Source organism: Macrobrachium nipponense, chromosome 21, assembly GCF_015104395.2.
Source record: "Macrobrachium nipponense isolate FS-2020 chromosome 21, ASM1510439v2, whole genome shotgun sequence".
Taxonomy (NCBI): Eukaryota; Metazoa; Arthropoda; class Malacostraca; order Decapoda; family Palaemonidae; genus Macrobrachium; species Macrobrachium nipponense.
Window position 1 is genome coordinate 38672087 of NC_087212.1, and position 26396 is coordinate 38698482.

The window sequence follows — 26396 nt, forward strand, 5'->3', positions numbered from 1 at the left end:
GTGTTTGTGTGTGTGCGCGCTCGTGTCTGTCTGTCTTAATTCTTCGAATAACTTCCTCTTTAATTTCCTTATGCCTCCTTTGACCTAAATAGCTAATCATGTACTGAGTAATTAGTCGACTGTATTCGATTTAATACATCTTGAGAACTTCATGAGTGAAAGATAATATCTTCTGGGGATTTCTCCTCCGACGTTTTGTCATTTCTTGTTGGTCACCCAAACAAATGTTGAGCACACTTCATATTGCTTAGCTTCTCTGATCAGAAGATCAATGGTGAAGCAAATGGATTATTGAATTCGTCTGAGGCGTATATATGTTTTGAGCGCATAATTCAGCACAGAGGCAGTTGTTTTAAAAATGGAAACTATTAATAAGAATTTAGGTTTAGATAATATTTTTCATATATTTTACGTAAGATTTCCTTTTTTACTTAATTACAGGAAATGTCAATATGAGTTACAAGGGGTTCTTTTTGCATTGCAATCTACAATAATTCAATGTATCTCTTAACCTGAAATTTTGTTTCCGATTGGATTGTCTACTCTGCGGGGTCAGTGATTTAAGAGCTTTTCAAGTCTCTCTCTCTCTCTCTCTCTCTCTCTCTCTCTCTCTCTCTCTCTCTCTCTCTCTCTCTCTCTCTCTCTGTCAGTGTTCAATGGTGATTTAAAATTATGGCAACACATGAGATTAAATTCAAAACTTTTGTCTTGGGTTTTATATAGAAATTGAGACAGCCTCTGACGTAAGCAGTATATGCAGTTGGCCATTGTGGAAAAATGTTATGCCTTTCAATCAGCCTTCAAGATTTTCAGTAATGGGAAGATGTCACTTTGGTTGCCATGATATTATAGACACCTTTGCAGGATTTGGGTGATATGACTAGCATAACTAGGGTTGAGGTAGTGACAGTGCCAGACACGTAAACTCCTGTACATTGTTGGTCATCTGCTTCTTGTGATAAATGAAAAAGGCGTAACCCCCTTTGGCTGTGATTCTTTTCAAAGCTGTTTTTCCCCTTTTAAGAAGTCCGATCTTCATGATATTTGATCACGTGTCTAGGTCTGATTGGCGTTTAACAAAAGTAGCCTTCAAGGCGGGTCATACACGCTCAGGCTTGTCCCCAGACATGTCGAAAGGGGAGGAGCGTCGAAAGAAGTGACAAGGCCACTGACGTTACGACCTGGTCTGTGTCAATTGCTCATTTGCTTCTTGGACGTGCTAGAGAGATGGCCGAGTTGTTCTCCAACAGTGAACTGGAAACTATGGCAATTTGTGCTATATTTTGCGTCAAAATGGAGAGAGAAATTGGGTAAAAGACTGGTTGCTTAAAAGAATTGACTTTCCTCATGCATCTCTCATAAATGAACTCAGCCATCCAGGTGATTGGTATGATTATTTGAGGATAGATTTAAGGAACGGCTGGCATAAATAACACCTTATATCATGAATTTAGACGCCTGTAACAGGCAATCTATATCTCCAGCCGATAGACTAACCGTCACAATACGGTATTTAGCGACGGGGAGATCTTATGTGGACCTAAAACTCAGAGGCTGGGGAATATCACCCCGAAATGCACTTCAAAATGTAGTTTGTTTATTTAAATGGTGGTAGTTTCCCGTTTAGTATCTTGATATCTATCCTTTAGCTTATTTACTAATATATCGTAAGCGATATTTTCCCGATTTCTGTCGAAATAAGACTTGAATTTCACATTCCATAAGCATGGGTGTGACTTACACAAACCGATCCAGTCAGTCCAAAACGACTTATCAGTCATTACTTCTGCCGCAGTAGTTAAAGAATTGTGTGAAGTCACATATCGCAAACGACACGATTACTGAAATGATTGATACAGGTCTGTGCCGAAGTAACCTTTATTTTCACGGACGGATATGTATTTCAACCATGGAGCGTCCGCGTCCCTTGTAGGGGGTTAATGCCGTCAGTGGACCTCATGCAGTGCACTGTAGGCAATACTTAAGGTTCTTTGACATCGGCTCTTAGCTGCAACCACTTTCGTTCCTTTTACTGTACCTCCTTTCATATTCTCTTTTTTCTACTTACTTTCCACCCCCTCCTAACACTTGATTCATAGCGCAACTGCAAGGTTTTCCTCCTGTTACACCTTTCAAACCTTTTACTGTCAATTTCCATTTCAGCGCTGAATGACCTCATAGGTCCCAGTGCTTGGCTTTTGGCCTAAATTCTGTATTCAAGTCAACTCAACTCAACACAGTGAATGGGCTATTTATAATCTAATTTTAAACAAGTCACGCGATTTATCTATGCGACAGTCTGTACCGACTGAAAACAACCACATTCACGTACCGACGTCCAACGCTCCGCCCACTTTTCAACAGATCTTTAAAAAAAACAAAATAAAAAAAACGTTGTCTTTCGAACTATTTGTACAAGAAGAAATCCATTTCCTCATTGAACATACTGCAAACAGGCAAATGTCGGAAGATATCTGAAATCCAAGAACAGAAAACTATATTTGATCGAGGTAATAGATATTAAGACACGACAAAGAGTAAACACGTCTGGAAGTTTCACAGAAAATCCTTTAGCCTTATCCCAACAATTCGCAAGAACACGCGACCGAAAGACTGAAATTAAACACTTGAGTGTATTGAGATTTGATCGCCTCTTTAAAGCAAAGGCTGTCTGAATATCTATAAAACATTCTAGATTGATGAACGAAGCCAGCCAAGTAGTCTATATTTGTGTCCGTCACCTAAACACTCAAGTTATCAACACATTGTGTCACAGAGAGAGAGAGAGAGGAGAGAGAGAGAGAGAGAGAGAGAGAGAGAGAGATAACAGCCACCGAAGAACAACCATATAATTAGAAAATTCTACAATCGTGAAAAGCAAGTAGAGTAAATAATAATATTGGACCTAACACCCACCCCTAACAGTTAAAGGAACATGGGTGAGAGAGAGAGAGAGAGAGAGAGAGAGAGAGAGAGAGAGAGAGAGATCTTTGAAAAACATGGATCAAAGACACAGACTATCATTTTGGCAGTGCTGTACTGCTTACACTATTCAGCTCATTAATCAGAATTAGTAACCTTTAAGGTTTATTGTGGACTTATACTATATATACCCCTTAAGGTGATCAACATTACTTCGATAAAGGAGAATTGGCTTAACAATTAATTCTTACTTTCCCATCGTAGCTTCCTTACTCTACTCAAGTCTATGGTCAATCTTTTTCATATACCCAACTACCTTTTTTGCTTCCTTAATGCTCTTATTCTGCCATCATTCATTGTATTTACTCCTAAATACTTAAGCAAATGACCTGCTTCCATTCATTGAGCACTCATTATTTTATCTTCCTGATTGCCATTTACTATCATAACCTTACTCTTACTCTTCCTCCTCTTGCAAATACTTTCAAACTCGTTTCCCAGTTTATGCAGTTTGTCGTCTCTATCTCCAGTCAGCAGCGTCTATTCGGCTAACAACAATCAATCCACTCTCCATTTACGCCTCTCTTTCGTACCCCAATACTTGGCAGTTACATGTGCTGTCCTTTCTCTTGCTTCTCTGATCACTCCATCCATTGAGAGAGAGAGAGAGAGAGAGAGAGAGAGAGAGAGAGAGAGAGAGAATCTAAATAACAAATGGACAAGTGGAAAGAAGTGAAAGGGTTTGCCAACTGCTGTGGGCACCTGCAAACCCTAATTTATCAAGTAGACTATTAGGTATTTGAGTCTGTATTGAATTTACGTTGTTACTTTGTACATGGTATACAAGCTTTGCTTTTCATAATTTTAATTTTATTTATTTCCTAAACATGTTTATTTGTTACATGAGAATGATCCTTCTCAGCACCAGTGCAGTGACCTTTTTACTGTAGTTGTAATCTCAGTTTGTGGAAATTGGTTCTCAATCATGTGTCTGAATCTAACTGCGATTGGTACGCTTATTCCTGCCATCAACATTTAAATTTGAAGATCTATTTTCTTGAAGAAATGGAAACTCTTCGGCCATGTAACATGATGAGGTTTCATCTCACTATAAACATTACTAATGGACTGCCCAACGAAAGTAATAAATTGAATGCCCAACATGAGCTGTCATACATGATATATTGTGCGCGGTTCTTTTATATAACATCTTCATCGCAAATGACAGCTATTAAAAGCCCATAGGAAGTGGTGATGGTAGGGGAAGATGAAGGGGAAGTAGGGGAAGATTTGGGGGAAAGGGGGAGGGAGGGGCTGGGGTCGGAATTTAGGCGGCTGTAAGACTTGAAATATTGCTGAGGGGGACTTCATTTGCCTTGAAGGACTTCGAGGATGAGCTTCTCTCAACTAAGCAAAGGTTTATTCGTCTGGGATATAAGGTTTTTCTGTTCCTCCCAGGAGCAGAAACACCACATAGCAAAAGGAAGGAAAAAGAAGAAAAAAGGCAGTTAGAGGAGTGAAAAGAATTGAATACTAAATCACCGGGAGGCCGTTAAACTTCCCCCCGCCACCGGCTTCCATACCGGAAGTTACGTCTCATTGGGCATCGCCCCGTGACGTCACCGTATCACCCTCAAAAATGGCGGGAAACCGGAAGACACAAATACGGGCCGCCACCAGACTCTTCTCTTAAACCAGGAACTCGGTGTCTGCGTTGATTTATTGAATAACGACCAGTGCCTCTTTGTGACTCTCTGAGATCTTCATTTACAAAAAGGCATTGATTTTTTTTTCCACTGTAGCGTGGCTGGCAGTTTAGTTATGTGAATGAAAGAGATTAAATAGTATGCCTATGGATTACGCTTGTAAGGCTTTGTTCTTGTGCCGACTACTGTACATCGAGGAATATTCGAAATTTGACAACAAAATAATCCATAAAAGATACATTTCTCGGATGTTTATTTCCGGGCAATATATAAGGAAAGAAAAGTGTTATCTTATTTTTACTTAGGAAGTTTTTAAATCTTAGTTCAATGAAATAAATGTCTGAAGAGGGTTTAGTGGTCTGAGAAGAATTTCGAGTCTCCCCCATTCACCCCAGTTCGGTCATGAGAAAGGGGGGGGGGGGGGGACAGGGAGCTAGCCATTGGCATCTTCCTGGAACAAGATGGATCGAGATGAGGCTGCTGGAATAATCACTTGTGTGTCTCGAAAGCTTTTAACTTTTGTCCACGAAATCGATTAGTTCCGAGGGCTGGAATTCTGTAACCATTATTTTCTGGAACACAATGGGAACTTCCAGTTTTTGCTCTAAGAATCCAACCACTCTCCCCCCTACCCCCGCCCTTCCCCGACACCTTCCTGGATCCTTCCCCCCTCTCCCTCGCCCTTTCCAGCACTCTCCATGTGTCCAGAGGGTAGTAGGAGGTTCCTCCCGCTCCCCTATCATCCTGGAGTCTGTAGGGTGTTCCAGGGTCGTCCTGGATGTCCACTGGGATTTTGTAGGATCTATCTGGAATGAAGAGGGGATTGCAGCTGGGACGTGGGTTTCCATACATTTACTGGTAATTGTTTGTGTATGTGATTAATGTTCTGAGACATTAATATCTGCAGTGCGATGTGCATTAATTTGTTAGAAGAATAATGGAAATAAGTGACTCGCTTCTCTCTCTCTCTCTCTCTCTCTCTCTCTCTCTCTCTCTCCTCTTCTTCTCTCTTCTCTTCTCTCTCTCTCTCTCTCTGTTTCTCTCTTTCTAATGTTTTGCAAGATTTTTCTTATGCGAGGCTTATTCTCGTTCGTTGCAAATATAAATTCTCAGTAATCTTAGATTAAAGCTAAAATCAATGTAGGAATTATGTTAAAAAAGATTTTCTTTTATATCATAAAGGGTTTAGCAATACTATGCAGAATTGCGATGGCAGAGAATATTTGCATATTTTTTGTTAGTTAATGGCGTTAACATTTTATTTGTTATTGCAAATTTGTGGTCTCAAAAGCAACTTCAGACTTGTATATTTAGCCGTTGCATATTCGATTTTATTCACAGCGAAAGTATCGAGTTGAGATATATTTCTTTTATTTTTCTCTTGCCCTCTTTTTAGCGGGGTGGGGGAGGGGGAGTTTAGGGGGTGTGACGTGTTGGGAGGGCGACGACCTTTAACGAATAGTAAGACACCCTCGACACAGCAGCTTTCGTGAATGTTGAAGAAACTTGCAACTAAACAAACCCTGAAGGTGTGAGTGAGTGTGTGTTCATGTGTGGTTGTGCTCGTGTTTTGGAGATGGAAGTAGTAGGTCACAAGGAGCTCCATAAAAGATTGGGCAAAAGCTATTTTTTTTTACCCCCATGTCCGTTTTCAGTAGACATCATTTCCTATGTCTCTACAAGAAATGATTGATCTGCGAGGTTTTTACCTATTTTTTCTATCAGGTATCAACTTGTCTTTAAAGACAATCATCTCTACAAATAACTGTCTTTAAAGCATTAAATTCCTTATGTGATTTAACAGTTGAGAAGTAACAGAGACGAGTATATTAAGTTAGGTCACTGCGAAAACATTGGTGTTAATGAACTTTACCCTCTTAACTGAAGAAGAATGTCTTTAAATAATTAAAATTACAAGTACAGAGAGTTTTAAATGGCATACTAATGAAAGCAGTTGACGATTGACTTTTGTGATTATGCAAAGCATAATTGGAGTAGAAGAATAGAAGGCCTGATGTGTGTACAAGGAGAAGATGGCAGCTTCAACATACAGGCAAAAACCCTTTTGAGAGCACGGCCTCGAATCATGTCAATAAGATAACTATACAGCGACAACCTTATGCCTTAGTAGACATTAATAGAAGTCGGATATATGAGATGTGCGACTGATTTGAGAGAGAGCTCTAGATGAATGGTTTGTGAAGACCCTTAACAAATGTGAGAATAACAACCACATGAAACCCCATATAAACTTAACTAAGATAGACCCGTGTAGCTCTTCCAAAACATGGTGGTACTTACTACCAACACCAATATGCTTCCATGAGAGGGGTGGTGCAGTTTGTGCACCTCATGCGATGCACTATAGGCATTACTTAAGGGTCTATACAGCGTGCCTTCGGCTCCTAGCTGCAACCCCCTTTCGTTCCTTTTACTGTCCTCTTTTCGTATTCTCTTTCATCCAGCTTACTTTCCAGCCTCTCCTAACAACTGATTCATAGTACAACTGCTTTGAGGTTTTCCTCCTACTACACCTTTCTAACATTTTACGGTCAATTTCCGTTTCAGCGCTGAATGACCTCATAGTTGGTGCCAGTGCTTGGCCTTTGGCCTAAATACGTTTCTACCTGCCTTCTATGCTATTTGAAATTATACAGCTTCATCTTAATACCATAGCTCCGGAGCTAGAACTGAGAACAGGCCACAGAAGATGACTGAATCGTTTTGGAGAATAGAATCATCTGCACATGATTTGTCAGATATGAAATGGCTCGATGTATATACAGAGCAGGGTTATGTCTTGATTGTTCTTTTGAATTAACTGGATTAATCGTTTCATCCATTAATTTATTCGTTAAATCATTTACTATGGATACTATTACAAATTTGTTAAATTCTTGTGATTCTACTATTACAAATTTGCTAAATTCTTGACATTTTAATAGGAGCAGTAGAATTTATTATTATTGTTATAATTATTATTATTTGGCTGGGATTCAAAAGACGAGAGCCTTTGCTTTCAGTTTTTTCATATGCACAATGAATGAGAGTGCAAGTCTCATACTTATCAACTTTTTCATTCTCTCATTCATTTGTAATGTTTTTTCCCGCTATCGGCTTGTCAAGAACTTTACTTGCAGATTTGTCTCACCTTCGACTGGTCACGACCTCCTCATAATTGAGGACTCATAATTCCAGCTTTGTCTCACCTTCCACTAGTCACAATCCGTAAATGTGTTCTTCACGTTAACAACAGACGAGCAATTTACAATCTGAAGCATGATTAGCATTCTATTTATATATATATATATATATATATATATATATATATATATATATATATATATTATATATATATATATATAGAAATTCGTCGTCCAACTGTCACCACAAAAAGTTAACAGTGCTGTCGGTTGTACTATATTTAATTACTATTCATATCTTATCGCTTACTCGGGGAGTAAGCCTACAAACTGCTTTGTGGTTCATGTTGTTGGGGGAGGGGGTGTACGAAAGCCTAAAAAGGTCTGAAAAAGGTGTTTCGCATTGAATTAAAGATACATGAATTATAGGATATTTATGATTTATTTATTAGAATGAAAATGTAAAAAATAAATATTGTGCATGTTATACAGTACAGAAACAGTGTTTCTAATAAAATATTACGTATTTATTTTAATTTTCGTTGTGAAACAACGCTCTATTTGACCATAGATTTTAGCATGCACACCCAGTAAGCTGGAGGTCGGATCACGCCTTGTTTTTCCTTGCCCTTGAAAGCTTTATCAGCTGTAGAACTTATCATGAGAATCATTTCTTTAAACATCTCATGAATCAATTGACGTGCCTATGCGATAGAGGAAATCCTGACATTAATTTTTCTTTCTGCTTTCTCCATACTTGGAAATGTTTTGCCACAGAGTTCTGCTTGCTGGAGGAAACCTTGAATGCTTTTGAAGTATTTCTATGCCTCTTCTAAGAAGACTAGGAAAATGTCCAAAGAGATGGCAGCATTTTAACACCATCGGATAGAATAAAATTCTTTTGTAAAGACTTAAACAACGAAATAGTAGTTGGCGCTCCTTGAAAATCCGGACCCATACTACCTATCTATCAAATTCTGTTTCCGACAGAAGAGGGGTTGAATTTTTCCTGTTTACTCTCGCCCTGTTCCCCTTTTCAGTTCTTTTCTTCATTTTAGACGGCGCATTTCCCCCTTTGCATCAATTATTCGCAGCCTTTTGATGGTAGACATTTTCTCTTTATTGGGCTGTATTTTGTCATGCAAGAAGGTATTCTTCCTGCTATTTCGTTATTGGTCACTCTCTCACTCTCTCTTTCTCCTCATCCTCCTCCTCCTCTTTCTGTCACCTTCACAAGATGGGCCTTTGACTGGAAACTCTGTAATAGTATTCTCTTCTGACCCTCGCCTCTCCAATTATAACCTCTTGGCCTTTTCGGAACAACTTTCCAGTCGTCACAAACGCATTCTTGCGCATTCAAAGTTCACTCCTTCACAAAAGGATCCATCTCTCCTCCACCCCCACCCCCGCCCCTATCACACCTACGCACCTAGCCCCAACCCTCTTGACTTCTAGGCGTTTTTCTTTGGCTGAGCTACTGGACCCTTCCACTGGTAATTATCCTTTTCTTTTTCAATATCCCTCTATTTTTCAGTACCCTGCCGTGTGCATTTTATTCTCATTGTCACATTCCCTTCATTCTATGCCTGATGTTCCAACGGCGTTGAAGCATACTATCCTCACGTGTGTTGCAGAGGGTCCTGTTTCTTTCATTAATCTTTGCAGGATGGGGGAAATGACAAATCACTGTATAAGTGTGTGAGTGTTTCTGTGTCTGTGTCTCCATCTGCATTCGACTTTACATCCGGTAGCAGGTCCTTCTCGATTTAACATTGGGTGTCCTTCACTTTCCCTCGACTGCTGCTTTTGTTGTTGTTTTTGCTTTTGTTGTTGTTCCTGTTGTTGTATTTTAGCCCATCTCAGGATGAAGGGAAAAGCACACACTTCTTCTTCTTCAGTTCCGACACCCTTCTTTGTGCAACCCCTTGTGCACAGCTTTCTTTGTTCTCCTCTAACTCCTCCTCCTCCTCCTCCTCTTGGAGCAGAGAGCCCTTTCCCCTTTCTTTATTCCCCTCTTCTATTTCCCTTTTTTCCCCTTTTATCCAGGGCTGGGCTCCCATTCGCCTTTTACCTGCTCCCGCCTGTTGATTTCATCCTTTGAGAGAATCGATTCACATCTCCTGAACATTTCACAGATGCTGCAACTTACTGCTGTTCAGAGAGAGAGAGAGAGAGAGAGAGAGAGAGAGAGAGAGAGAGAGAGAGAGAGAGAGCGAGCAAGGATGATCTCGTATTTATCTGTTGTTTATGTCATTTTTATTTTGTGTGATAATGGTAAATCGTTCACACCTGCTCTTGATAGGGAATATCACGTTTGTAATAAAATAAATAATGGAGACAATTTTTAAAAAATAATATTCTGCCATGATCAATGGAAAAAAGGCGATGCTGTACGATTTATGGCTCTCTCCACCACCACACCATAATATATATATATATATATATATATATATATATATATATATATATATATATATATATATATATATATATCTATATATCTATATATATATATATATATATGTATATGTGTGTGTGTATGTATGTATGTATGTACGTATGTATGTATGTATATATGTGTGTGTGTGTGTGTATGTATGTATGTATGTACGTATGTATGTATGTATATATGTGTGTTGTGTATCTACTATATATATATATTTATATATATATATATATATATATTATATATAGAGAGAGAGAGAGAGAGAGAGAGAGAGAGAGAGAGAGAGAGCAAGACAATTCAACTTAACATTAGCTGTAATAGCAGTTATTTTTGAGATACACGTACACACACAGACCAACATCACACCAACCATTAATACCTCAATTCGGCACTTAAAAGGATTTCAACCTCCTGTTCTTTAGATGAAAGTAACTCGTAAGTTACCCAAATGTTTGTTATTCATGTGGACAAAAGGCTCCCTCCCTATGTTCCTATATCCTTAAATCATCTTTTCTTTCTCCCTATATCCCCAAACCTTCTTCCTTTCCTCCTTATATCCCTAAATATTCCTCCCTTCCTCCGTATGTCCTTAAACCCTCTTCCCTTCCACCCTATATCCCTAAACCCTCTTCCCTTCGTCCCTATGTCCCTAAATCCCCAAACTTCTTCCCTTCCGTCCCTAAGTCCCTAAATCCTTCTCTTTCTCCTTTTCTTCTTCTATGTATCCCTTAAACCCACTCTTTTTCCTTTCTTCCCTATGGTCCCTAAACCCTCCTCCTTTCCTTTCCCTTATCCTAAGTCCCTCTCCTTTCTTCCCTATATCCCTAAATCCTCTTCCATTCATTCCTAGATCCCTAAACATGCCTCCCTTCCTCCCTATATCCTAAACCCTCTTCCTTTTCTCCCGTATATTCCTAAACACTCTTCCCTTCGTCCCTATGTCCCTAAATCCTCTTCCCTTCCTGTCTATGTCCCTAAACCCTCCTCCCTTCCTTCCTGTGTCCCCCCTAAAACCTCTTCCTTTCCTCCCTATATCCTTCCTCCCTTCCTTCCTATGTCCTTAAACCCTCTTCCCTCTATCCCTGAACCATCTTCCCTTTCTTCCTTTGTCCTTAAACCCTCTTCCCTCTATCCCTGAACCATCTTCCCTTCCTTCCCATGTCCCTAAAACCTCTTCCCTTCCTTCCTATGTCTATAACCCTCTTCCCTTCCTTCCTATGTCCCAAAACCCTCTTACTTGCCTCCCTGTATAACTAAACCCTTTTCCTTCCCTCCCTATGTCCCAAAACCCTCTTACCTGCCTCCCTGTAGAACTAAACACTTTTCCTTTCCTCCCTATGTCTCTAAACCCTCCTCCCTTCCGCCCTAACTCGGTCACCCCCAAACAAAACATTTTCCCTAGCATTCTCTCCCTCTCGCTCCCTAGAGCTTCCAGAGCCACCGGAAAATTTAAAAACTGATATTCGGTGTCGGCTCATTGGCTTTTAGTAGAACAAGCCGTGGGAGAAATGTGGGTCTCTCTCTCTCTCTCTCTCTCTCTCTCTGTATACAAGCAAAAACAGTACATGTTCGTCTGAATGAAAAATTTGCGTGAGTATTTACGTGAGTTACTGTGTGGGTGTGAAAACAAAAATACATGTCCACCTGAATATAATATTTGCAGGAATAATAACGGGAGACTCTCTCTCTCTCTCTCTCTCTCTCTCTCTCTCTCTCTCTCTCTCTCTCTCTCTCTCTCTCTCTCTGTGGTATATATCTTAATATTTCAAGTCCTTGCCATAATAAGTATGAATGATGGAATATTTTGTGATATCTGGAAATATAACTTTCACTAAGTCTGTGAAGGCATTGAGGACATAATAAATTCATTGTTCCTCACAAACGGTGGGCTGCTTAGGTATTTAAATTACTTTCTCACTCTTCCCAGTTTCATCAAAATCGGCTACTTGCTCCTCTGACCCGTATTTCAAGACTCGCTGTCCTTGGTTTATTGTTTTTGAGTTCCTTCATCTTTATTCGTCTTGAGTGTAGTTTAATTATAATGCTATTATGGACTCCCAAACTCTAAGGCCATCTGTTACCTCTTGTGTTCTATTCCTTTATCTATATCCATTCGTCTCTCATTTCTTTCGTAACAGCATTTTCGTATTTGTCCAGTCGTAGGGTATGTTTTAATCTGAATTATGATAATTGATTATCAAGGATTCTTTATTTGAGCCTTAACTATGATAAGTAACCCAAGCTCTTATTGATATTCGTAAATTTGTATTGTGAGAACTGGATTTATAGTCTGTTGTCTCTGTCCGTTTTGATTTTCAGCTGAATATTCAAAGAAAGAAAGGAAAAAAGTAAATAGGCACTCTGTAGGCGGTGTGACTGGGAAGGGGTAATACCATAGGTATGGCTGCAGTTGGCCATTTTGAAGTATCTGTAGGGGTTATGTGGTTCCATTTCTTTTATCCACTCTGTGGCCGAATGGATATATCGTTGACCTGGTAAATCTCAAGGTAGCTATTTACATCTCCAAAGGAGAAGTCTATCGTATCAAAACTTCATTTTGATGTGACCTACAAAAATGTTCTTATGAATTACGGAAACAATACTGAAAAACATTACTGGTTGATGTGTATATTTACATACTTGACGTAAACAAAGTCTTGTCTGCAGAGGTCTGTCGTATCAAAACTTCATTTTGATGTGACATACAAAAATATTCTTATGGACTACGGAAACAATACTGAAAAATATTACGGATTGATGTGTTGTCTTGGTGAATAGACGGAAGCTGCACCCAGCAATTAGAGAGGAACTTATGAAGGAACTTATGAAGAAGCCAGGTCTCTTTCAGGCATTGTTATCTAACCAGAGGCTTATTTGGGCGCATCCCCGATAAAAGAGGAAGGGTACCTACATAGCATGCCTATCACCACTTCATATACGGTGCATGCTCTTATCAGCCGAACTACAGACTGTTTTATCTGCGATCATGCCTCGCAATCTGTGGTTCACGAGTCGAGATTCACTTTGATTGCCAGCGGAGGATCTTTTGTGATTTTTTTCCCTGTTTTTTTTTTTTTTTTTTTTTTTTTTTTGTCTTTGCCGTTTTGGTATTGCTGTTGACAGTTTGATAAAGGTGATAGCTTTTATGACGATGCTGCTGCTGCTTGCCTTACCGGCAAAATGGGTTTATTTCCATTATTCGTTTGATGATTTTTGCTTCATTCTTGCTTGCTCATTTAAAAATGGCTGCGCGTTTTGCTTTTCTTGTTAGCTTCTTAATTCCTTTTTGTTTTACCAATATACTCGAGTGATTTAAGGGATTAATAAATTTAGTATTAGAAGGATCATATTATATATATATATATATATATATATATATATATATATATATATATATATATATATATATATAAATAGGATATCTGTAGATTTGCCCACGGACATTCATGTGTGCATGCGTAACATAGTGAAATAAAACATATTGAACTAAATAAAACAAGTTAAAGTAAGATGGAGAAATAAAGGAATAGGTGGCTCAGTGAATAATGAAGTCCCTTGAACTGTCTAATGAAGAAAAAGTGTATAAGATGATTTGGTCTTGGAGAGAGACCGATAGGTTAGTAAGAAAGTTTGTATAACCTAGAAGTCTTGGAAGGAAGAAGTGTACAACCGAGAATGTACTGGCTAGGTGGATTAGAAAAGGTGTCTTGAAACGTCTGCAGTAAATTCAGGAAACAAAAATAAATATGCGCAAGATAAGGGTGGTAGACGTACTGCTGGTGATCGTTTTCACTAGCATATATGGAGATGCTGGTTGTGTGGAAGTTTTCTGCACGTGAGGCTTATCCTCGTTTATACAGTAAAAGGATGGACGTGACAGTGACTCCTTTTTTTTACATAGAACCCTTAAAGCGCTATGAATAGGTAATTACCTCCAAAGAGGAAAATTATCTATCTGTATATACCAATATATATATATATATATATATATATATATATATATAATTATATATATATATATATATATATATATATATTGGTATATAAACAATAAAAAAGGAAGAAAGTTCTCAAAGAAAAGTACGTTACTCAAGCCGTAAACCCTTTTGAAGCGCAGAATTTTTATTAAATGCCGTTTCTTGTCCCCTGTGCAAGATGACGTCATGCCGTCGAATATATGAGCAGTGGATGAAGAATGTATGTAAACTTCAGGTAAAAAATAAACTTCACATGAGTCAAGTTTGTTCAGCGAATTATATCAATATAGCCCACTTGTTGATAATATTAAATCTTTTATTTCTAGTGTTTTGAAGCGATGCCTACCATGATGAGGGCCGACTGCCTACCAATAAAACGTAAACAATGAAAAGGTCCCTCGTGGGGGGAGGACAAGGCCACGTCGGTCGTAAATCGTTTGTGACATACGCTTGAAGAATTCGAAAATCACTTTATCCTCTCGGCTCATTAAACGCAAGGGAACTCGATAATCAATGAAAGGAGAGAGAGAGAGAGAGAGAGGAGAGGAGGAGTAAGGAGGAGGAGAGAGATAGAGAGAGAGAAGAGAGAGAGAGAGAGAAGAGGGAGAGAGAGAGAGATCGGGCCACGGTTGAAAATATAATGACAAAGGATGGAAAAGGAATTAAGAAGATATAAACTATATATATATATATTATATATATAATCCAATATATATAGCATATAATATATATATATATATATATATATATATATACATATACAATACATATATATAATATATTATATATATATATATATATATATATATATAGAAATATAATATGTATAAAATTATATATATATATATTATATATATATTATAATATGATATATAAAGAATAATATATATTATATATATATATATATATCTATATATATATATATATATATTATATATATTATATAATAAATTAGTTTATATTTATTATATTTAATTATCTATATATTTATAGTTATATATATATTATTATTATATTATATATATTAAGTAATATATATATATTTATTATATATATTACTACTTTCAAAACGCATATATCCCCTCTTTGACTGTATAAAATGTTATATAATGGTGTATAGAATTTTGCAGCATTTTTTCAGATTCCTAGATGGCTTAGAGATAGGATGTTTAAAATGTGTGTTCAGATTTCGCATAACATATTGTAAAAGAATATATAACGTAGTAAAGAAAGAGAGAGATTATCTTTGTCCGTTTGAAGCTAGAATTGTTTCATTACTTTTCATCGACTTGAGAGGAACTCTGAGATCTCCGTTTGCTTTCCTAATCTGTCAACACGTTTGACTAGAGACATCGAGGTCTCCTTTGTGTTTTGGGAATTCTGTCATCACGTCTGATAGGGACTTTTGCTCGAGTCTGTTTCGATCGGGTACGTGTCTTTGTTGAACTAGTACGTGCATGAATGTATACTCGTTTCGTACACGTTCATCTTTGCCGAATGCCACATGCAGATTTCACAATTTGTCTGTAAAGTTACGTCACTATTTCGAACCTTCTCTCTCTCTCTCTCTCTCTCTCTCTCTCTCTCTCTCTCGCACGGCAGTTTTGATTTTAAAGTAACGTAACGATTTCATACTTACTGAATGGTCATTCGTAACTTGTAGATTTCAGATTTGATATTTCTTAGAGTTTATTTAGTATTATTTAGTGTTTTTGTGGAATCTGAACAAACATTGTGTGTAACGGCGCCTGGTTTTTGTGAGTGAAGCAAGCTGCAGCAAAGAGGGAAAATTGGTATACCAAGAAGGTAAAGTGTGTTATATTTTTATTTGTTGCAACTAATATCTGATGGTTATGATGGTTTGGTAAAAACTATTATCTAATGGTTATGATGGTTTGGTAAGAAACTAATAACTAATGGTTACGATGGTTTAGAGAACTAATAACTAATGGTTACAATGGTTTGAGTGAAAAGATTGACATTTTTACACATTGCAAATTTTTGTTTTGTGTTTGTTTCATTTGAAGTGATTTTTATGTTTTGTGCATTTATTCATTTTCTTATTGAAGTGTGTGTTTTTATTTTATATTCTGTGTGATTAATACTTTTTACAATTTTGGTATTTTCCATGGTTTTCTGTGTTTTCATTTGCATTCACAATTTAATTAACTTAGTTATTTTCATTACTTAATCATTGCACATTTAATTGAATTTAACACTTGTGAATTAATTTGCACTTACAATTCTTTTCAAGTTTTATTGTTGTTTAGCACATGTGAATTAATTTCCAAATATCAATTATTGCCTAACACTTTTGAATTTTGATTGAATTAATTTTCTTGAATTTTGTGATAAATTAATTTTGATTTAATTTTACTGGATTGATTCAAGAATTAATTAAACTTTACTTTGTTTTCAAGTAACAATAATTTTCCCTGATATTGTGAATTTCATTTATAAATTTTGAGTTTAATAATAAATTTTTGTATTAAAATTTTTTATAAGTATTTCATTTCTCACCAGTGTACATGGATTTAATTATGGTTATGTTGATGTTATGTAGAAACATAGAGTGGTAATTGATCTGTTTTCCTTCAATTAACTTGAAGTGACTTAGAATCAGGGAAGTACTTAGACTTTTGAAATCAGGGAAATACTTAGACTTTTAAAGTTGTTGATGGAGTGATGCCATTTGATTAATTTGATTACTTACAAGATTACCTCACACCTGTTTTGATGAACTTAGTCTGATTTTGTGCAAAACTGATAAGTTGTTAAGGGATCACTGTTGCCTTTAGAGTATTCAGTTGTTTAGTACCTGTGATGAGGGTTCAGGTGTCTGGCTGTTGTGAGGTAACAATTAATGAATGGTAAGTGTAGTAACCAGATACTTGGCACTTTGTCACAATATATATATATATATATATATAATATTATATATATATATATATATATATATATATATATATATATATGTATATATTATATATGTAATATATATATAGATAATATATATATATATATATGTATATATATATATATGTATATATATATATATATATTTATATATATATATAATATATATATATAAAATATATATATATATATATATATATATTTTATATATAAATTAAAGTTTCAGTTTTCGAAGAATGTCTCAAATCTTACTAAAAAAAAAAGATGTCCGATTAGAGACTTTGGGAAAAATGCTCCAATTGATCGTTACATCATTAAATATAATGATGATTCTAGGATTGGGAATAAAGAGGAAGAGGGAGAGCTTTAAGGAAAAGGAATAAGTTAGTATTTGTAAAGAAATGAACTTGGGAATCGAATCCCAAATATTTATATATATGATATATATATATATATATATATATATATATATATATATATATACGTATATATATATATTATATATATATATATATATATATAAAATGTTTAAAGTTTTTAATGTTAACGTTGTTTTTAGTAACACTAAGTCTGTAAGAACAATATTAATAAGGAACTCTCCAAATTTACAAACGGGTTGCATTTACGAAATTCCATGCAGAGATTGTGATAAAAAATATATTTGGTCAAAGTGGCAACTACTGGCATCAAGATTAAATCAACATAAATATTGTGTACGTGTAGGAAGTACATCGAGTGCTCTCTTTTTACATATGAATAATTTTAATCACGCAATTAATTGGAACAATTCAAAGGAAATTTTATTTTGTAGAGACATTATTAAAAGAAATATTATAGAATCTAGTATAATAAAATATAAGTCATGTAGTGTTTTTAATATTAGCAACGGACAATATAAACTAGATAACTGGCTTACGAAATGTATTGTTGACAACTTCGTAACTATGTAATTGACTGCTTAGTAGTTCCATTTCCATTTGTTGTTGTCCTTTAAGTGTAATTCTAGGCTGTGGACCATTTACTTCTTGACTAGGCTGTTTGATTGTTCTGTATTTTACTTTTTTGTTTTTATGTTTACCTTTGATATTTCGAAGCTATTTTTCATTCTTTTATATATTGTACCCTGATGAGGTGTGTCAAGAATACACGAAAGCGCTAGGTACTGCTGTTTTTCATTTTTCCTGCTGGCTCTTGATATACAATCTTCACGTGTTACTTGTGATCGTATAACATTATGGATGCCAGGCGAATCTTCACCATATTTGCTACCTTCAAGATCCTACACCCTTCACTGGAGCCCTTCGTTGCTGATTTTTCCTCCTCTCTCATCAGCCCCACAAGCTAAAATTACAACTTAATTTTCTACGTATGTGTTTGAGTGAGCATGTTATGCCAAAATCGTTTTTATCCAAGAAACATCGCGGCCTTTCCAGTAAACCATTCGAAGAATATGAACGCCTTATACTCCAAAAGTACATAGAAATAACGAAACTGGACGTGGAACATGCTTTCAGAATCCTGAGGTCAAATAGATATAGTTTTAATCAAGCAATCCCCTTGGAATGGAAGACTCGATTGGGCGATTATTGTTATCATAAGTTACGAAGCCAGTGCCGACGTCTGAAGAATAAACTCGATCGTAAACTTAAACAGCTCATCAAGAACAGCGGTTGGACTAAAGATGCAAATCCCCAGTTTGTATGTAATTTATCGGATAAAGTGTTAGATGATGTAACAAGAACGGCTCTCGGTTATGGTATCAACTTCAGTGTTTGTGACGAGAAAGTGGACTGGGTAGGAATAGCTAAATCATTTTGTAATTTAGAAAAATTTGGATCGTTGTCTATTGAAGATTTCAACATCTGTAAGGGTATTGTTTATGGGGCATGTTCTTTTAAGAAGGTGCTATTCTAATGTACCTGATAGGTTTTTAAAGGCGTACAGCAAACCTTAAAAAAGATAAAACGTTACACATTACGAAAGCTGATAAATCAAATGCTCTTGTGTTAATAAATAAAGATGATTATTTGTAAATAAAATGTTAGTTTTGTTAAGTGACCAAGAAACTTATACAGTACTGAACCATAATCCATTAGAGAAGGTTAATAGTAGTTTCAATAAAAAACTTAAAACATTGTTAAGGGGAAAAGATGATTTAATTAAGAAATTTTGTATTTTATGTGCATCCTTGCCCTATCTTTATGGACTTATTAAAACTCACAAACAAAATAACCCTGTACGACCTATTATTAGTTCTGTAGGGTCATCAACTTATAATTTGTCAAAGTGGCTTGTCAGTGAATTGTCACCTCTTATAGGAACTTTCAGGATTTTCAGTAAAAAATAATTTGGATTTTGTAAACCGTCTCAGAAGCTGTAACATTAATTACGAATTTAAAAATGATTAGCTTTGATGTAGTTTCCCTTTTTACTAAAGTTCCAGTTGACGACCTGATAACATTTTAGCTGATGAGTTGGATAAATACGAATTTTCTCTGCAAACTGACACCATTTTAGAGTTGCTGAAACTGTGTATTAAGGAATGTAAATTTACTTTCAATGGTAAATTCTATGAGCAGAGGTTTGGTATGGCTATGGGGAACCCTTTATCGCCCCTTTTAAGTAACATTTACATGGAGTTTTTTGAGAAGAAACTTCTATCAAATATTTTACCTGCGAATGTTCTTTGGTTTATTTGGTATGTCGATGACATATTTTGTGTATGGCCTTTGTGTGAGGATGTGAACAGATTTTTAATTAGATTAAATGCGCTGGTTCCCTCTATAAAGTTCACACTTGAGGAGGAAATAGATTCAGTTTTGCCATTTTTAGATGTAAGTGTGCATAGACAGGGTAACAGATTTAAATTTTCGGTTTTAGGAAACCTACAAATGTATGTTCTTACATTCACTTTTACTCCAATCACCATTTGAAAGTTCAACTCTCTGTATTCTCTTCCATGTTTTTAAGAGCTTTAAGAATTTGTTGTCCTGAATTTTTAGAAGACGAGATTACCAAGATTTATGATATTGCTTTTAAATTGAAGTATCCGGCATTTTAGTTGATGTTGCTTTAAGAAAGGCTAAGAAAAAAAACATTTTATGCAGTAGACCATGTACAGGCTTTCGACCCTAGTAATTTGCTTGTTTTACCTTTTGACAACAGGTTTTCTTTCCTTTGCCAAAAATGTTTAAAGTTTTTAATGTTAACGTTGTTTTTAGTAACACTAAGTCTGTAAGAACAATTTTAATAAGGAACTCTCCAAATTTACAAACGGGTTGCATTTACGAAATTCCATGCAGAGATTGTGATAAAAAAAATATATTGGTCAAAGTGGCAAACTACTGGCATCAAGATTAAATCAACATAAATATTGTGTACGTGTAGGAAGTACATCGAGTGCTCTCTTTTTACATATGAATAATTTTAATCACGCAATTAATTGGAACAATTCAAAGGAAATTTTATTTTGTAGAGACATTATTAAAAAGAAATATTATAGAATCTAGTATAATAAAATATAAGTCATGTAGTGTTTTTAATATTAGCAACGGACAATATAAACTAGATAACTGGCTTACGAAATGTATTGTTGACAACTTCGTAACTATGTAATTGACTGCTTAGTAGTTCCATTTCCATTTGTTGTTGTCCTTTAAGTGTAATTCTAGGCTGTGGACCATTTACTTCTTGACTAGGCTGTGTTTGATTGTTCTGTATTTTACTTTTTTTGTTTTTTTATGTTTACCTTTGATATTTCGAAGCTATTTTCATTCTTTATATATTGTACCCTGATGAGGTGTGTCAAGAATACACGAAAGCGCTAGGTACTGCTGTTTTTCATTTTTCCTGCTGGCTCTTGATATATATATATATATATATATATATATATATAATATATATATATATATATATATATGTATTGGTTTGTTAACTGGTGTTGCAAAGACTGTGGTCATAGACAGTTGTAAATAATCTGGATTGGAAAATGTAAATAATCTGAATTGAACAAAAAATCTAGTAAAATCTTGAATTTTCTATAACTGTTAATAGATTGACTCGACTTCCTGTCAGCTAAAAGCATATGCTCCGCGTAGAAGGTAGTGCTGTCAGTGGACTTCACGTGGTGCACTGTAAGCATATTACTAAGTGGCGTTTGCAGCGAACCTTTCGTTCCCTAGCTGCGTTCTACTTTTTAACATTTTCTTTACCTCGAGATTTCTCTCAATTCCAACTTTAGATCCTTATGCTTCATTTTCTTTATCTTCGGGATCTCTTGATATTACTCTCCAACCACTCCAACTCCCTCTGAATAGCCGAAAGTGCCCATGTACCTGTTTTGGCAGCCAAGATGTCATAAACCAAATTAATTAATCAATCAGAAGTAAGTATTGCTGAGTACAGATGAGTCAATGTGTTTGACCTTAAAGGAAGTCTTTAGGTCAAAGAGAACTTCGTATTAGAATCGCTTATATTTATTTTTTTTTTCTACTGTAATATTTTGTGGTTATCCTATCACATTACTCATTTTCATTTTCGAGATAATACCTTAATGTTTTTTTTTTTTTTTTTTTTTTTTTTTTTTTTTTTTTTTTTTTTTTTTTCATTTATGGTCTTCAGACCTTATTGATTGATTGATTTGTTAGTTCTTGCTGGTGTCGCAACGACGTTATTGACGCCTCTTCAGACCTTAACATATTACATTCATTTATCTGTACATCCAAGAACGGATGCATTGAATGCTAAGTTACGATTTTCTCTGCACTCAGGTCTTCGTCACGACTAATTATACGTCGTGCTGTGTACTGTAATAAATAACGGGTTTCATAGTAAGGGATTATCTTTAAACGTTAGGATAAAACATAAAAAAGCGAATGCTAGGAGGGGGTTGGTGATGGTACTAATAACTTTTGATCATCGGGAATTTTCTATATAAACAAATGTCTTTTTAGTGATAACTTGCTTTATGAAACAAAAAGTAAAAAAAAAAAATTATAATTTGGTCGCATGTGGTTTAATGAACCCTTATGTTCCAGAAAAATAAATTAGTTTTCTGGTACGTGAGCTACATTCGATCGCACCCATGTCTAGACAGACATGGGAATTGCAACCGTAGCCTAAAATATTTACTGAGATGAAGGATATATATATATATATATATATATATATATATATATATATATATATATATATATATATATATCTATATATCTGTGCGTACACATAATAATAGACGCCATTTCCCTATAAAAGGGGCAGATCTAGCGGGTACAAATCACCATCTAATCAGCAACTTTTGGAATGAAGTTGGTAGTTTCGCATCCTCTTCCACGTTGACTGCAGCCCACCATCATTGACTAACTATCAGGTACAAATTTACTACTTAAGTCAACAGAGACGCAACAGTTGTTTTAAAAAACGGGCTCTAATCGTTTCCCCCGCTCGGGATCGAGTTTGGTCTTTCGCAATCGGAAGCAATGTTATGTGCTCTTTTGAAATATACGTTTGTATAGATAGGCAAGGATGTTTATTACATTTCCTATATACACATTACGCGAATGCCTGGTAACGATATATATATATATATATATATATATATATATATATATATATAATATATATATATATATATATATATATATATATATATATACATATATATATATTATATTTATATATATATATTTATATATATATATATATATATATATATATATATATATATATATATATTATATATATATGAATTTTTATCACATCACCGTGATTCATATGCATGCATTAACCTACAAATGTCGTTTAATATCCAATTCGCTCTGCCTTGGAATTAATATATTTTCATGCATGTTAACCGAAGGGGCATATTTTAGTTGATAATAATTTCGTCCTCTCGTGGGTTCGACCCAGTGCCCAGCGACTGAGGAGAAATCAGGACTTCAGTGGAGTTATCGACTCGGCCAACAAGTAAAAATATATTAATTCTGTGGTAGAGCGAATTGGGTATTAAAGGACATTTGTAGCTTAATGCATATATATATATATATATATATATATATATATATATATATACATATATTTATATACATATAAATTACTTGAGGAAAAACGCCTTATTAGCGGATAGTATACTTAACCCGTGTTCGCGGAAGATCGGAAGATAAACAACGAAAATAAATAATAAAGGACGATAATGAACCGTGGACGAAGACTAAGGAGAATAGGAACAGACGATGAGAAATACAAAAGGGAGAGAGAGGGGAGAACGGAGTAGGGCTCCAAACAGAGGGGAATCGTTCATTATCATTTTACCTTTTTGACAACCATAGCGTGACGTGAGGGGAAGAGAGAGAGAGAGAGAGAGAGAGAGAGAGAGAGAGAGAGAGAGAGAGAAGTAGTTTGGGGGTTTGGGGGAGGAATGGGTAATGGAAATTTCTATGGGGAAGTGGGTTTTGGGGATAGGGGAATGATTTGAATAATTGAATAGAATAAAACGGCTTATTGCAATTTGTAGTTATTTATCGTAAGGTCGGAGATATCGCTCAGTCGTGGAGAACGAACCGTAACGTAACATTGTATCGTAATACAATAGCTATAGGTCGCAGATATGTAAAGAAAATATACCTAAATAATGTTTATTAGCAAAATACCCAAAAGTAAAGTAATCTTTGTCGCCTGCTAATGCTCAGGTATTTTGAATGGAGGAACCACCATTACCATACCCCCTCCCCCCCCACCAACAACCCCACCCCCTCCCCCCACCATCGTGTCCGTTTCCTGATAGGTGAATTTATATGCAGCCAATTGACCCCGAATTTCCCCAAACGTGGCCTTGAATAATATCGATCAGGTGAAAGGTGAATGTTGGGAATAGGTGGCTGTAATTGACTTCGGACATCTTATTAGCGTTTAAGTAAACACGGTCGGTCTGGGAAGGAGTGTAGCAGGCATACGCATTGATTAATATGTAAATACATGTAGATATACACATGTAAATACGTATGCGTGTACTCATAACACACACACGCCTACTTGTATGTATATATTTGTTATCCATATATATACCACATATAAACACACATATATACATAAATATATATAGAATATATATGAATTATATGATATATATATATATATATATATATATATATATATATATATATATATATTATACATCACACACAAATGATGCATGGGCTCGAACCTCACCACGTGATCTTTGGGTTTCCTTGTTTGGGTTCGTACCCGTAAAAAAAGTTTTGAAATAAGGAAGAGGTCATAAAAGTGAATTATTATTGAAACATCCTCCCCCCCCTCTTTTTTTTTAGTTATTAGGATCAACAAACTTTCAAGAAATCTTCAGGTTAGAGATGATTTAACCCTGAAAACGTGTCTTAAGCCAAATGCTTCTTTCGCCAATTGGATTCTCTCGTGTTTCCCAAGGCTGAAGATGATTTAAGATTCATAAAATCTTCATTCAACAAGATGATTCCCTCGCCCTCCACACATTTAGGTTTAAGATGATTTAACCTCTCAAAAAGTCTTTAAAGTAAGTGATTCGTTCACCACTTGGTTCCTCTCGAGTCTCCTTAGACACAGGATGATTTAAGATTCAAAAAGGTCTTCATTCGAACAATGATTCCCTCGTCCGTTAGTCTTTCAGATATTCCTGAAGTTAAGATGATTTAATCTGTACAAAAAAATCCCCTCTCAAGCAGTTGACTTATTCCAAGATGATTACCTCGCCCGTTGATCTTTCAGATATTTTTAAGGGTAAGATGATTTAATCAGCAAAAAAAAAAAAAAAAAATCCTCTCTCAAGCAACTGATTCCTCCACCAGTTGATTTCTCTAGTCTCCCGAGGGCGGAGATGATTGAAAATTCATAAAATCCACTTTTAACCAGATGATTAACTTTTAGAATATCTAAAAGATATTCCAAAAGGATAAGGTGATTTAATCAGCAAAGAAATCCCCTCTCAAGCAAGTGACTCCTCCACCAGTTGACTTGACACCAATGGCCTCCCAAGGGCTGAAGATGATTTAACCTTCGATATTTTATGGCGTGGCAATTGGAATACAAAGCGATTTCATTATGCCATTGACAGGCGTGGCATTTATGCATCACGCCATAGGGCCTTACTTCAACGGCAGCTCCCTTGCAGGAGCACTTTCTCGTTGGCGGTATCATGATGATGATGATGAAGAGGAGAGGAGGAGGAGGGGAATAGTGATGATGATGATTATAATGATGAGGAATAGTATGATGATGAGGATGATGATGATGATGAGGAGGAGGAGGATTGTAATGATGATGATGATTATAATGATGAGGAATAGAATGATGATGAGGATGATGATGATGATTAGGAGGAGGAGGATTGTAATGATGATGATGATTATAATGCTGAGGAATAGTATTATGATGATGATGACGATAAGGAGGAGGAGGAGGAGGATTGTAATGATGATGGTGATTATAATGATGAGGAATAGTATGATGATGATGATGATGATGATGAGGAGGAGGGAGGAGGAGGAGGAGGAGGATTATGATGATGATGATGATTATAATACTGAGGAATATTAATATGATGATGAGGAGGATGAGGATTATGATGATGATGATTATAATGCTAAGAAATAGTATTATGATGATGATGATGAGGAGGAGGAGGAGGAGGAGGAGGAGGAGGATTATGATGATGATGATATAATGCTGAGGGATAGTATTATGATGAAGATAACGATGATGAGGTGGAGGAGGAGGATTGTAATGAAGATGATGATTATAATAATAAGGAATAGTATGATGATGATGATGAAGAGGAGGAGGATGATGATGATGATGATGATGATGATGATGATGATTATAATGATGAGGAATGGTATGATGATGGTGATGAAGATGATGATGATGATGAGGAGGAGGATTATGATGATTATAATGATAAGGAATAGTATGATGATGATGATGTGGAGGAGGATTTGATGATGATGATGATTATAATAATGAGGAATAGTATGATGATGAGGAGGAGGAGTAGGAGAAGAAGAAGAAGGAGGATAAGTGTGATGATGATAAAGAGGAGGATGATGACGATGATGGGAATGTTGATGAATGAGTATGATGATGATGATGATGAAGAGGAGGAAGAGGATGATGATGAGGATGAGTAGGATGATGGTGAAGAGGATGATGATGATGATGCGGAGGAGGAGGAGAATGTGTGTGATAATGATGATGGTGATGATGATGATGATGATAAGGAGGAGGAGGAGTATGATGA

The 26396-nt window shown here is 35.8% G+C and overlaps 1 protein-coding gene across 1 annotated transcript in view; it reads left to right on the forward strand.

The window, feature by feature from the left end:
* Nucleotides 1-26067, forward strand: part of LOC135197459 (aspartic acid-rich protein-like) — a 29657-nt gene extending 3590 nt beyond the window's left edge. Inside the window, exons 2-3 of the mRNA XM_064224526.1 lie at nt 25215-25411; nt 25915-26067. Of these exons, the coding sequence (XP_064080596.1) occupies nt 25215-25411; nt 25915-26067 (350 nt within the window). The remainder of the gene's footprint in view (nt 1-25214; nt 25412-25914) is intronic.
* Nucleotides 26068-26396: the final 329 nt, after the last annotated feature.